The sequence below is a fragment of the Tiliqua scincoides genome, chromosome 1 (assembly GCF_035046505.1).
Source record: "Tiliqua scincoides isolate rTilSci1 chromosome 1, rTilSci1.hap2, whole genome shotgun sequence".
In the NCBI taxonomy this organism is placed as follows: domain Eukaryota; kingdom Metazoa; phylum Chordata; class Lepidosauria; order Squamata; family Scincidae; genus Tiliqua; species Tiliqua scincoides.
In genome coordinates, this window is record NC_089821.1 from 53,157,800 (window position 1) to 53,171,125 (window position 13,326).

The 13,326-nt window shown below is 45.3% G+C and overlaps 1 protein-coding gene across 3 annotated transcripts in view; it reads right to left on the minus strand.

Moving 5' to 3' along the window:
- The window catches only part of SERGEF (secretion regulating guanine nucleotide exchange factor), a 119,395-nt gene extending 110,784 nt beyond the window's left edge, over positions 1–8,611 (minus strand). For all 3 annotated transcript variants that reach the window (XM_066625676.1, XM_066625667.1, XM_066625684.1), the window contains exons 1-5: positions 8,568–8,611; positions 5,781–5,919; positions 4,709–4,864; positions 2,332–2,426; positions 1,210–1,270 (exon numbers count right to left, since the gene is read on the minus strand). In XM_066625676.1, coding sequence (XP_066481773.1) covers positions 1,210–1,270; positions 2,332–2,426; positions 4,709–4,864; positions 5,781–5,919; positions 8,568–8,600 — 484 coding nt within the window. In that variant the 5' untranslated portion in view covers positions 8,601–8,611. The remainder of the gene's footprint in view (positions 1–1,209; positions 1,271–2,331; positions 2,427–4,708; positions 4,865–5,780; positions 5,920–8,567) is intronic.
- Between the last annotated feature and the right edge of the window lie 4,715 nt (positions 8,612–13,326).

Consider the following 13,326-nt stretch of genomic DNA (forward strand, 5'->3'; position numbering starts at 1 on the left):
TTGTTGACCACACTCCTTTTGACGTCACAATTAGAATAAAGGATAAATAAAAAATTTTCCAAGCTTTATAATTATTTACCAAGTATAAAGAGAATCCAAAGGATTAAAACAGAAGTTTAGTATATGTGGTGATTAAATGCATTTAAGAATTTAAATACTTCTTAAATATTGCGGCTCCGAAACATCTGAAGTTTATTGTATGCGGTTCTTATGTTAAGCAAGTTTGGCCACCCCTGCTACATAACTATATTCCACACAGTACTCTCAACTGTAATAGACACACTAGCTCAGGGATAAAGAGGGGAGGGAACAGAATCATGTTTTCCAGAGTGTTGTGCTTTGAGTGTTGTGAAAAACTGATACCCTTTAACAGAAGTATACCTTTGGAGAAAGAATTCTGAATCCTGCACGTGAACTGAGTAGTAATGGCATAGCTATTGCTAAAAGAAAAAGTTCTAGAAAGGCCCTACCATAATGACCAAACTGTTTCTGTGCAAGCAAAAATATAAGGGCTGGTTTTACAATGGCTGCACACCACAGCTGTACATCAGTTATGCACAGATACAAGCCCAAGCAGAGAGGTTTGCATATAGGTTCACTGTCCCAGTACTTTCGTAGTATCAGAACCAATGCCACTCTCTGGTCATCCTAATTCAAGTAGCATAAAATGGATCCCAACCTTTTTACCTGTGCCCTGCTACAAACAAACTGCAGCTACAGAGGAACAAAGCTTTCAGTATATCACTCTGACATCTCTGTCTTACCACTTACGGATATTGGCATACTTCACATATATCAGTGGGGAGGTTTGTATTTGCCTTTGGTACTGTGCTTTAAAATAAGCAATTAATTCAATATAGTTTAATAGTATTAATCGAAAAGGCCAATATAAATAAAGTCAATACACAAATTCCCTTTAAAACATACCCACTGACATGGAGCTCATTACCATGGGAAACAGTAATTGCCAAAGATAATAAGTGAGTTTTAAAAAGAGATTAGAGTGCATCTGAGTGAAGTATTAGCCCTTCAGTGGATGAATTATTCCTTAATTGCTTTGTGGATTCTTTTAAATCATGTAGTAACAACTGCTGTGGAAATAGTGCTCTATTGGTTCATATGACAACCTCTACTAAATCCTGACTTCATAAAAATAGGAAAAAAAGAAAGATAGGAAAAAAGAAAGATCATTGTAATGGCAGAACCCACCAGTGATAGCCAGTGTATGCCTGAGTCCAGCAGCAACATTCACCACTTTATCCTTTAAAGACTATTGGATAAGACAAAAAAAAAAAAAAAGATATTTAAAAATGGCCTATTCAAGAGAACACAACAAGCCAATTCAAAGCTTAGACCAAAATTATCAAATTTGATTAATAAATACATGAGTATAATATAACATAAAAAACTGCAGCACTAATCCACAGTGCTGTAGCTTGGGGAAGGAAGCCTTTCATTTCTACATTTGAGCAGTAAGACCCAGCTCAGATATCACAGCAAACCACAGTGTGTTATTTCCCTCATTATGAGCACAATCCTTCTGCTTGTGCATGGCCCCATCCCTTTTCTTCCTCCTTCAGGGGCAATTAGGACCTTCCATTTGCAACTAACCAGTTTCTTGTTTCATCCAAATACAGGCAATTGCCATTTGTGCGCATCACAGTTTGATAACTTAATTTGTTAACTTAAGATATCAAACCAGGATGATGTCTGAATGGACTAAAGATTACAGGTTGAGTCTCAGTATCCAGGACGGCTCCATTCCCAGAACCCACGTGGATGCCAAAAATTGTGTTAAAGGAAATCCACTTAAAAAATAACATCCCTTTGTTCAGTGATTAAAAAACAGCCTTGCTTATCTTATGCAGGACAGAGGCAGCAACCCCTCCCTTCACCCAGGGTACAGTGCAAGGCAAGAATGCAAAGAGGAGGTGACAATCACTTGCATTCTTTCACATGCTGGGGGTGGGCGGTGGGAAAGGCTGGGTCACTTGCTTCAGACTGAAGCTGTTCTAAGCGCCTGGAGAGAGAGACAGAGAGAGACAGAGAGAGAGAGAGGGAGAGTGATTGATTGATTGATTGATTGATTGATTGATTGATTGATTGATTGATTGATTGTCTGCAGGCTGCCCTCTCCCGCATTAACGAGGTGATTGTTAAACAACTTTTTTCTTTCATTTAAAGGACTCTTCTCATCCCACTGAGATAAAACCAAAGGTGAAAAAATCTGTGGATAATTAGGTTATACCTGTACTTCCTTTCTAATAACTAATGAAAATGTTCAGTTAGTAGACCACTTAGAAATAAAAACATCAATTTTGAAGCACTTACCTCAATCTTCTGTGGGACAGTACAACTTCCTGAAATAAGAGGAATACCCAATTGTCCAAAAGAATTAGATCCACAGGACAGAACTTGGCCATTTTCTGCAGGACAAAGCAGTGCATTCCAAGAGTGTGATTGTGAAATACCAATTAAAATACTTATTGACTAAGAACATAAGAACATAAGAACAGCCCCACTGGATCAGGCCATAGGCCCATCTAGTCCAGCTTCCTGTATCTCACAGCGGCCCACCAAATGCCCCAGGGAGCACACCAGATAACAAGAGACCTCATCCTGGTGCTCTCCCCTACATCTGGCATTCTGACTTAACCCATTCCTAAAATCAGGAGCTTGCGCATACAAATCATGGCTTGTACCCCATAATGGATTTTTCCTCCAGAAACTCGTCCAATCCCTTTTTAAAGGCGTCTAGGCTAGACGCCAGCACCACATCCTGTGGCAAGGAGTTCCACAGACCGACCACGAGCTGAGTAAAGAAATATTTTCTTTTGTCTGTCCTAACCCGCCCAACACTCAATTTTAGTGGATGTCCCCTGGTTCTGGTATTATGTGAGAGTGTAAAGAGCATCTCCCTATCCACTCTGTCCATCCCCTGCATAATTTTGTATGTCTCAATCATGTCCCCCCTCAAGCGTCTCTTTTCTAGGCTGAAGAGGCCCAAACGCCGTAGCCTTTCCTCATAAGGAAGGTGCCCCAGCCCCGTAATCATCTTAGTCGCTCTCTTTTGCACCTTTTCCATTTCCACTATGTCTTTTTTGAGATGCGGCGACCAGAACTGGACACAATACTCCAGGTGTGGCCTTACCATCGATTGTACAACGGCATTATAATACTAACCGTTTTGTTCTTGACTACCTCAAGGGTAAGCATTCAACCAATATCAGTCACACCTACATCACATGAAAAGCAATGAAATGGAGATGCGAAGTAATTACTGTTACAAACATAAGTTCTATTTGGTTTAAGTCTCTGTTGCTTCTAACATTTGCTAAATGGTGTCCATTATTATTATTATTACTGGCTTTCACACTAATGCCCACAACACACTGTGAGGGCCTTATAGCCCAATCCTAACCTGCCCTGACCAGGTAGGCCAGCAGGCCTGCCCCACATCCAAGGCAGGGCTGGGGCCAAAAGCAATAAAGGCCAAGGCAAGGGAAATTGCTTGCCCTTACCACATGTTGCTCTGCAGCAGCCCTGATGGGCATACTCGAATCTGCGTCACTAAAGAGGTAACATAGATCCGAGCTGCCTGGAGCTGCCCCGGACTGCCTATGGTTAGGATCTGGCATAAGTGCCGGATCCTGGCCCCACCTCCCATTTACCCCTTGCCCGCCCACGGGCCTGCCTGCCCCCCCGCCCACCTTAAAATGTTTCACTCCCACCCTCCCCAAGACCCCCACATCAGCCAAGCTCCTCCAGAAATTATGCGAAAGTGCTTTATAGCACTTTCATGATCTTCATGGGGCGACGCAAGGGACTTACAAGGGATTGCGCCCTTACAGACTCAAGGCGGTTCACATAGGCAGGCTACCCTAAACTCATTTTTACAAATGAGCTTTTACAATTATTTTTCTACACGCAACTTGGAGAACCCTTCACTTCCAGCTGAAATCCTTCACGGTGGTCAACACATCTGGCATCTCGGTATGCCTTTTGAGCTTCCAGCAGGAGCAGCTTCAGGTCAGCCAAGCTGTTAACCATTCTTTCTTGCAAGTTGACTGTCCATACTCCTCCACATTCCTGCAGAAGTTCTTCACCCTCTCACGACTGCTTTGTCAGCTTTCAGTCTCCCATCCAGAATTCAACCAGGACTGCTTCTGCTTAGCAGTCTTTGGGCAGCTCTCAGCTCAATTACCAGACCATGCTTCATGAATACAAGGATGAAGCACGGGTCCTGGCTCACAATTCATTTTCTTAAATTACATCAATCCGCAGCTGCACACATAATAGGGTTATAGCTGAGGTTCTTCTTCCATTCACAGAAACAAAATTCCATTTGTGCAAAGCAGAAGGGGTGATTTTTCCCCTTCCCTCTGCAGTTCCCCCAGAATATTTGTGGCTGAAAGGAATCTCAGAACAGATTTTTGGGAAATGGGGGGGGGGGGCAGGGGAGAGCAGGGCAAATCACCTCTCCCCTTCCCTTTGTGCAAATGGAGTTTCATTCCTGAATGGAAGAAGCACTTAAGCTACAACCCAGTGAGTTCCTATTTTCAAACCACCAATAATACACATCCCTGTGGCTTTACAACTGTACACTGTAAAAGTCTTTAAAGGAGACTATTTATGGGGACCTGGGTAGAGTATGACTGCGCATTAATTGCATATGATATTTGTAATACCTCTGGTAAAATGGATTTACCTGCAAGTATGATTGTAAAATCCCAGCCACAAGCAACTTGTGCTACAAGACAGCCAGACAAAGAAGAGCATAACATAAATTGTGTCACATCTTCAGTGTGATTAAGTCCCAACTGTCCATCTTTATTTTGGCCACATAAATAGAGATCTCCACTCCCTGCAAAATGAACAAATACTGTCAGGCAGATATGTAGCAAGCAAACAATATTATATTATAAATTATAAATACATATTAGAATCCAAAAATTGCTATTTGCCCATAGTATTTGGAGAAATTTCCACACTAACAGCACACAATCCTTTCCACTGCTACTAGCATTTGGCTACACTAATACTGTTCTATCATCTCCTTTTAAAAAACACAGAAAGCTGCAATTAATCAGAAAATTCTAAGTCATATTGATGGCAGGATTGGCATCAAACAACTTGCTTGAAGACATCTATTATAGTGCCAGTTCCTAAGCAGACAGTAGTTGCTTCTCTCAATGATTATCGACCTGTGGCTCTAACTTCGGTAATTATGAAGTGTTTTGAGAGGCTAGTGTTGAAATATATTAAGTCTGGTCTTCCACACACCTTGGATCTTTGTCAATTTGCATACAGGAATAATAGGTCAACTGATGATGCCATCTCTAGTGTTTTACTTACAGTCCTGCGTCATTTGGAACAATGGGGTACATATGTACGGCTGTTATTTGTTGATTATAGTTCTGCTTTTAACACCATTCTACCTAGCAGGCTGCTTTTTAAAATGACTAGTTTGGGCATACAGCAAGACATTTGTCTGTTACCATGAAAAACCCTCACAACACAAAAATACGTACTGTCTCTTTAAAAACTACAAATGGCAAGGATGAATTGTGACTGACTGAAAGAATGGCAGTTTCATTCTCCCATCTCAGGCTCACTCAGGGACATGTATTTAGTAAGTGGAATGGTGGGTGGAATCAACCTGCATTATTTTTTGTTTGCTAAGTACATGTAGCAAGTAAAGTGCACTTACAAAGCAAGCTGAGCATATTATATCTGCAAATACACTAGACTTTGCAACGTATAGGAAATACTAAAGCTACCAGTAACAACTGCAGAGTGGCCCCCTCCTCCAGTAATGTTTCGGATGTTTTTCTGTTTACAGGGAAACTCCTTCACAACCTGGGGCACAAGCACATCTTCTTTATGACCAAGACCAAGCTGTCCATAGCTGTTTGCTCCCTGTAAGTACAGTGGAAGGAAAAATGAAGTAGACTTCTTTACTGCAGTGATGGACTTACCCTGCCCCACACCTGGGGTAAAGGTCCGCCATGCTGCTACCCTCGCAAGATGCCGTCCCCCCCCCGCACGCAAAGCCACCCACCACCTTCTAAGCGCAATGAAGACTCACGCGACTGTGAGACTGACTGGGAAGCCTTCTGAGGCTTCCCCAAGGTCTTAAACTGTACTTCTGGAAAACCAGTAACAAAAGCAGCAACCCACAAATCTTCACTATAATTAGTAAGTGATTCACATCTAATAAATCTCTAATTATTACAAATTTAATTGTATTTTCTTTGTGAAGGGGTGAGGGTTGCATGCAGGGTCCATGAGAGGGGATTCAGGGGGTAATTTTTACCTAGGGTCAAAAAGGGGGCCCAGGAGCCAAAGTAGCACCCCAAAAATTTCCTGGGATCTTATATTTTCCAATCTCGATCAAACTTGCTGCCCGTTTTGCAATCGCAAACTGTAAGTGGGCCACAATCATTGCCTGCAGTGTCTCCACACATTCAGGAACACTGCTGAGGCTGGCACGGGGCTCCCTGCACTCCTGGAAGGCTGCTGCAGGCTGTGATGAGTCCGGGAAAGCCACTGTGCCCCTCAACAGTGATGCGATCCTGCCGATTGCGATGCTGCCTTCCCCCCTCCCTGCCCCTTAAGGGGGCAGAAGCCAGGGCTCTCTGGCTGGGACGTCATGATGCCCCAGTTTGAGAACCACTGCCTTAGGAGATTCTTTAAAACAAAACCGATTTAAGTTTGTATAAGAACAATTTGGCCCTTAATCTCAGAACTGCAAGACAGTTTGCTGTGACATATGGCAGTAATATTTTTTGTTCATGGAAACCAACAGTGGTTTATGTTTGTCTCTTAAACTAAATAATGGGGAAGCAACACCTAGTAATCACAAATTCACTGCCAGAGAAAGAACTACACCCTCATATCTGCAAGTCCTGCCCTCTAGTCCTAGCTACATGGAAGTTGTCTGTGGTGAATGGAAGGCATTCAACATATGCTCAAATTATTCTTAATTATTATATCATAAGTTCTAAGGTTGATCCCTGGCATAAAAACAGGCTCTGTGACTGACTCCAGGATGCCAAGTAGTCACATTTCACTTACATTTATCATAGAATGTGAAATCGCTTTCACTATTGGCCAGCAGGGAATGGAACAGGACAAAAATACCTCACTGGTCTAGAGACTGCAGGGATGGGAATGCGATGTACAAAGCTTCCAATTCCCAATTCGAATTGCAGCTGTTTGGACAAGCCCTAACAAAAACTGTGAGAACTCCTACTCCATCCGGAAGCTTCTGAGGAATTCTAAAGGTATGTAAAAGCTAAAAATGCCACCTTTCTATGAACAGAAGCTGTTACGCTTAAAAACACACAAGGTAACAAGCAACAGGTTGTTAGGTAACTTTGGGCACAACCCTATACATGTCTACTCACAAGTAAGCCCCATTGTGTTTAATGGGGTTTACTCCCAGGAAAGTGTGTAAAGGATTGCAGGCTAGACTAATTTGCTCCCCCTATGGCATAAAGAAACGTGTCAGGTTTGCTTTGTCTTTTTTTAAATGTTCACTGTTTTATTGTTCAAACTAATGTCTTTAATGCTTTGTTTGATATTTTTCTTTTTACCTGTTGTACTCCTTGTACTTTCGTTATGGAGCTTTGTAAGCCGCATTTGCTTTGGCATGGGAAAGGCTGGATATAAATTTCTCAGTAAGAATAAACAAGCTTTTAATTTCCAAATAAAGAATTTGGAATCCCTGGGGGACAAAGTTGAAATGACATGGAATGTGGTGCCTATGGATTGTGGCCTGTTGTACAGCTGTAGAGGCTGTGAGCCAACATATGTAGAGCCATGGGTTGGTGCCAGGGATCTTTTCACAGATGATCTCTTCTAAGATAGGTATCTGATAGTCAGAAATTGCTTATTCCAGTAGCAGGGCGGGGGGGGGGGCATTGATCAACTGCATTCTCCAAGAATGTGCGGTGGGTGGGGGAGGCAGGTAAGGGCAGAGCCTCCCCACCTGGGTCCTTTGAAAAGCTCAGCCATTGTGAGAGGCGCCCAAGCACCCACGACCCATGTGGTCTGCACTGCCTCCCTCCTTGCTCTGCACGTGGGCTGTGGGTCCTTGAGGTGGTTTTCACCAACACGAACCCTTACTGGAGGACGCCAGGGTCGTGCGGTGGCTGGGGAGGCAGGCGAGGGCACAGCCTCCCCGCCGGAGTCCTCTGTAAAGCTCCGCCGCCTTGTGAGGTGCCCAAGCACCCACAACCCAGGCGCTCTGCACTCCCTGCCTCCTCGCTCCGCACGTGGGTTGTGGGTGCTTGGGCGCCACACAAGGCGGCAGAGCTTTTCGAAGGACTCCGGCGGGGAGGCTCTGCCCTCGCCTGCCTCGCCAGCCACCGCACGACCCAGGCGTCGTCCAGAAAGGGTTGGTGTTGGTGAAAACCACCTCAAGAGCCTTATTTGAAGAGGGGGCTGCAGAGAACAAACGCGCCCGCTGTCCCAGAAGGAGCGGAGCAGAGCAGGGCGCCCTCCCGCCACCCGAGCAAGGCACAGGCGCCTCCGCCCTCTCCGGGGACGCGACGGGCACCTACCCACGCGAAGAGCGCCTGTGCGGAGTCCTCCATGGCACGCAAGAAAACTACAGGAGGCGTCACTTCCGCGTCCGCCTGGCGCTTCTGCCCGGGCTGCTCGGGCTGCTCTGGGGAGGGCGGAGGTGCTGGGGTAGCCTCCGATGCGCGGCCGCGTCCGGGCGGCCCCGCGCCTTTCGCGCTCCGTGTGCCCTGCGTGGTCGCTGCCCGAGATTCCTTCCCTGGGTTACTATCAGGGAGGTTCGGTGGGTGGGGAGGCAGGTGAGGCAGAGCCTCCCCACCAGAGTCCTTTGAGAGGCGCCCAAGCACCCATCACCCACACGCAGAGCGAGGAGAAAAGGAGCGCAGAGCGTGTGGGTGGTGGGTGCTTGGGTGCCTCACCCCGGTGGCGCTTTTCAGAGGACTCTGGTGGGGAGGCTCTGCCTCATCTGCTTCCCCACCCACCGCATGTCCTGGACCAGTTCCTGGCAGTTCCTGGACCAACACCCCAGCGTTGACTCCTCAGAGCCATGTACCCCTGAGCCCACCCTGCACTCACTGTCAGTGACCAAAGTACTGTGCTGTGTATCCTGACCGGTGAGGGCTCAGGTTGTGGTGCCGGCATGGGCCCCGGCACGAGCACCCTACCAGTGGGACCAGTGCCCATAGTCCACACTCCTAGGCATACAAGCAAGGGGCCAGGCAGTAGGGTCTCCCTGTTCTTTGTTATCTCTCTCCTGTTTCCCCTGCTCAACCCCTCCCCCCACTTCTCCTCATGAACCCCAAGTGCAACATCACCATGAGATGGCAATGCTTGGTGCAGGTGGCTTGACAGTGTGCTGTGCCCAAGTGCTGATGCCATATGTGACTGACCACCTTGCAGCTGATACACATGGTCCCTTGTATGTGGAGCTGTGTGGATGTAGTGGTGTCTAGGCAGTGGAATGTGTGGGCACTGGCTGCCCACCTTTGGGCATGGCAGTCATGGGCCTTGGCAGCAATATATCTTCAGTATATACTCTGGTGTTGTTGCAAGGTGCAAAAACCAAGAATTACAAGGGATCCTAGATGTTACAAGAGATCTCAGATGTTGCACTGTAATCCCAGGTACCAAAGCAAACTCAGTAGAAAACAGTGATCAAATCCAGGCTTTTATTGTAAATCCATCAGCAAAAGATTGTAAATCCATCCACATCACCAAAGGAGACTGTGAGCATAGGAAGTGTGAAGAAGAGAAGCGTGTAACGCCTCCTTTAGCTGACTTTTATTACAATCTGGGGTTCCCTCCTTGAAACACATTTGGAGACAATTCATTGGTGGGTTCAAAACATCCGTTGTTTTATAATAGGCCACCTTATACATCCATCATATACAATATACCCCCAGCAGTTGGCCAATGGCACTGCACACAAACCTGACCTCATCCATAATCATCGGATGATGTTCTGTGGCCTTCGTAAGGCAACCTGTGAAATGCAACATACTTGCTATTGACGTCACGGTGTGTGTGTTCATCTAAAAACTGCTGTGAAATGATTTTCTCTGGGAATCTGACCTTTGCAATGTGTTAATCCAGAAGTGCTTTGATATCTTTTGTATTGGCAACCTTCAGTCTCGAAAGACTATGGTATCGCGCTCTGAAAGGTGGTTCTGGCACAGCGTCTAGTGTGGCTGAAAAGGCCAATCCGGGAGTGACAATCCCTTCCACACCGGGAGCAAGTGCAGTCTGTCCCTGGTCTGTCTCCCTGGCTATGGGCCTTCCTTCTTTGCCTCTTAGCCTCAGACTGTTGGCAAAGTGTCTCTTCAAACTGGGAAAGGCCATGCTGCACAGCCTGCCTCCAAGCGGGCCGCTCAGAGGCCAGGGTTTCCCACTTGTTGAGGTCCATCCCTAAGGCCTTCAGATCCCTCTTGCAGATGTCCTTGTATCGCAGCTGTGGTCTACCTGTAGGGCGCTTTCCTTGCACGAGTTCTCCATAGAGGAGATCCTTTGGGATCCGGCCATCATCCATTCTCACGACATGACCAAGCCAACGCAGGCGTCTCTGTTTCAGCAGTGAATACATGCTAGGGATTCCAGCACGTTCCAGGACTGTGTTGTTTGGAACTTTGTCCTGCCAGGTGATGCCGAGAATGCATCGGAGGCAGCGCATGTGGAAAGCGTTCAGTTTCCTCTCCTGTTGTGAGCGGAGAGTCCATGACTCGCTGCAGTACAGAAGTGTACTCAGGACGCAAGCTCTGTAGACCTGGATCTTGGTATGTTCCGTCAGCTTCTTGTTGGACCAGACTCTCTTTGTGAGTCTGGAAAACGTGGTAGCTGCTTTACCGATGCGCCTGTTTAGCTCGGCATCGAGAGAATGAGTGTCGGAGATCGTTGAGCCAAGGTACACAAAGTCATGGACAACCTCCAGTTCATGCTCAGAGATTGTAATGCAGGGAGGTGAGTCCACATCCTGAACCATGACCTGTGTTTTCTTCAGGCTGATTGTCAGTCCAAAATCTTGGCAGGCCTTGCTAAAACGATCCATGAGCTGCTGGAGATCTTTGGCAGAGTGGGTAGTGACAGCTGCATCGTCGGCAAAGAGGAAGTCACGCAGACATTTCAGCTGGACTTTGGATTTTGCTCTCAGTCTGGAGAGGTTGAAGAGCTTTCCGTCTGATCTGGTCCGGAGATAGATGCCTTCTGTTGCAGTTCCAAAGGCCTGCTTCAGCAGGACAGCGAAGAAAATCCCAAACAAGGTTGGTGCAAGAACACAGCCCTGCTTCACTCCGCTTCGGATGTCAAAAGGGTCTGATGTGGAGCCATCGAAGACAACAGTGCCCTTCATGTCCTTGTGGAAGGATCTGATGATGCTGAGGAGCCTGGGTGGACATCCAATCTTGGGGAGAATCTTGAAGAGGCCGTCTCTGCTGACCAGGCTTTGATATCATGTCTCTTTAAACTCTAGAATGCAGTTAATCCACTAAAACTCAGTTAAAATATTACTATTTGTTAGTCACACTTATGTGTACCCCAAAACTGATTTCAAAATGAAAAACAAGAAAATATAAGAAAGCTAAGCTTACTAGTGTTCTTCTATGAGAGCTGGGGTGAATATTTGCTTTCTAGCATGTGTGTGCACAGCTTAGTGCTCTAAAAGTCTTCAAACTGGACTTTAAAGCAATGTTAAAACTTCAAGCCAAATTTAAACTGCTAGATTTTTTTTTCTGTGCTCTGAAGACAAAGACTTCATTCAAATGTATCAACATAGTTTTAAGAAAACATCTTGTGGCAGGCTGCCCAATTCCAGCCAAATGCTTGTGAGACTCAAGTTGAACTTGCTTGGACATTCAGAGAGAGAGATGAAAAACCATGCAGTTTTACATTTCAGGTAAGCATTCTATACCATAACTAACAGTCCTTGATACCTCCCAACAGTGTCAGCTTGGTCCTCTGCAGGTCTCCTCAGGACTAGACTTCACTGCATCCCATGGAACAAGTGAGCAGGACCTCCTTGGGATGGTAAAATTTGACTGGCTTTTCCTGGCGCATTTTCTGTGCATATGCTTTAATGGAGGTAGAATGGTGCCTGAGAATGTGGATTTGGCAGGTGGCTTTGAGATCCAGTGTGCGGTTCTGGGGCTGAGTCTGTGCAGCATCACTCAGTCATTGGGTGATCTTGCACAGCTCAGTTGCAGGGTTATTGTGGTGCTAACAGCATGCCCAGCTATGTTGTTCTTATGGTGTTGTGATTGCAAGGGTCATTAGCATTGTTGCTAATCTTGCTGCACCAGTGGGATGTGGCTCAGATTTGGTTGTCTTCTCTCCTCCCCTTCCTTTGCTGACCAGACCTGGGATATTAGGAACATTGTGCTGATGTCTGTGCAACATCGGCACAGCCTCCAGATAGAATTGGGTCTTAAGACACCATCTTGCTTGCTGCAGGAACCAAGAAGTTATTTCTATATGTGATCTGGCTCTATACAGCCCCTATGAGCTGTATAGAGCTCCTATGAGCTGTATCTCTCTATGTGATCTGTGCTCTATACAGCTCCTATGAGAAACTGGTCTAATAACTTTTTTAAAAATGTATTTCCTCGCTTCACAATGATAGTTAACAAATTTGATTTTTGTAAGCAGCACCAAAAAAAAAATGCTTAAAATATTGTTGGCTATTATTTGACCAGTCCATTCACCAAATCCTTTTTGACTAGTCAGTCGAACTCCCAAAAACTTCAATAAAACAGGAAATTATTCTCATTTCCCACAATTTTATTGTCATCTTGTCCTATGTGTCAAATACAAGTAAACAAAGCACAATTTATTGTATGACTTTCTGTATTTGAAGATAGCAATGACACTAAAAACTGGGTAACGTCGTTGTCTAAGAACCCTGAATATTTCAAAACGTGAACATCACAGTAAGTCACCGTGAAACCATTAATACATGCAGCAAAATTCTATCTGTGCTAAAAATAATAAAAATGTTTAAGTACTCTGAAAATACATCTCCTTAAACTGCAAGTGAATTCCTGAATCCATCAAGATCAATGCAAACACCTATTGGCTCCAAAAGATAGAAATTTTAAAATATAAGAAGTTAAGATACAAGAAATAATTTAGGCCGCAATCCTAACCAACTTTTCAGCACTGACATAAGGGCAATGCAACTGCAAGGTAAGGGAACAAACATTGCCTTATCTTGAGGAGGCCTCCATGACTGCCCCCTGACTGCAGGATGCATCACATGCCCCATTGACAAAGCTATGCCAGTGCTGGAAAGTTGGATAGAATTGCATCTTCAGT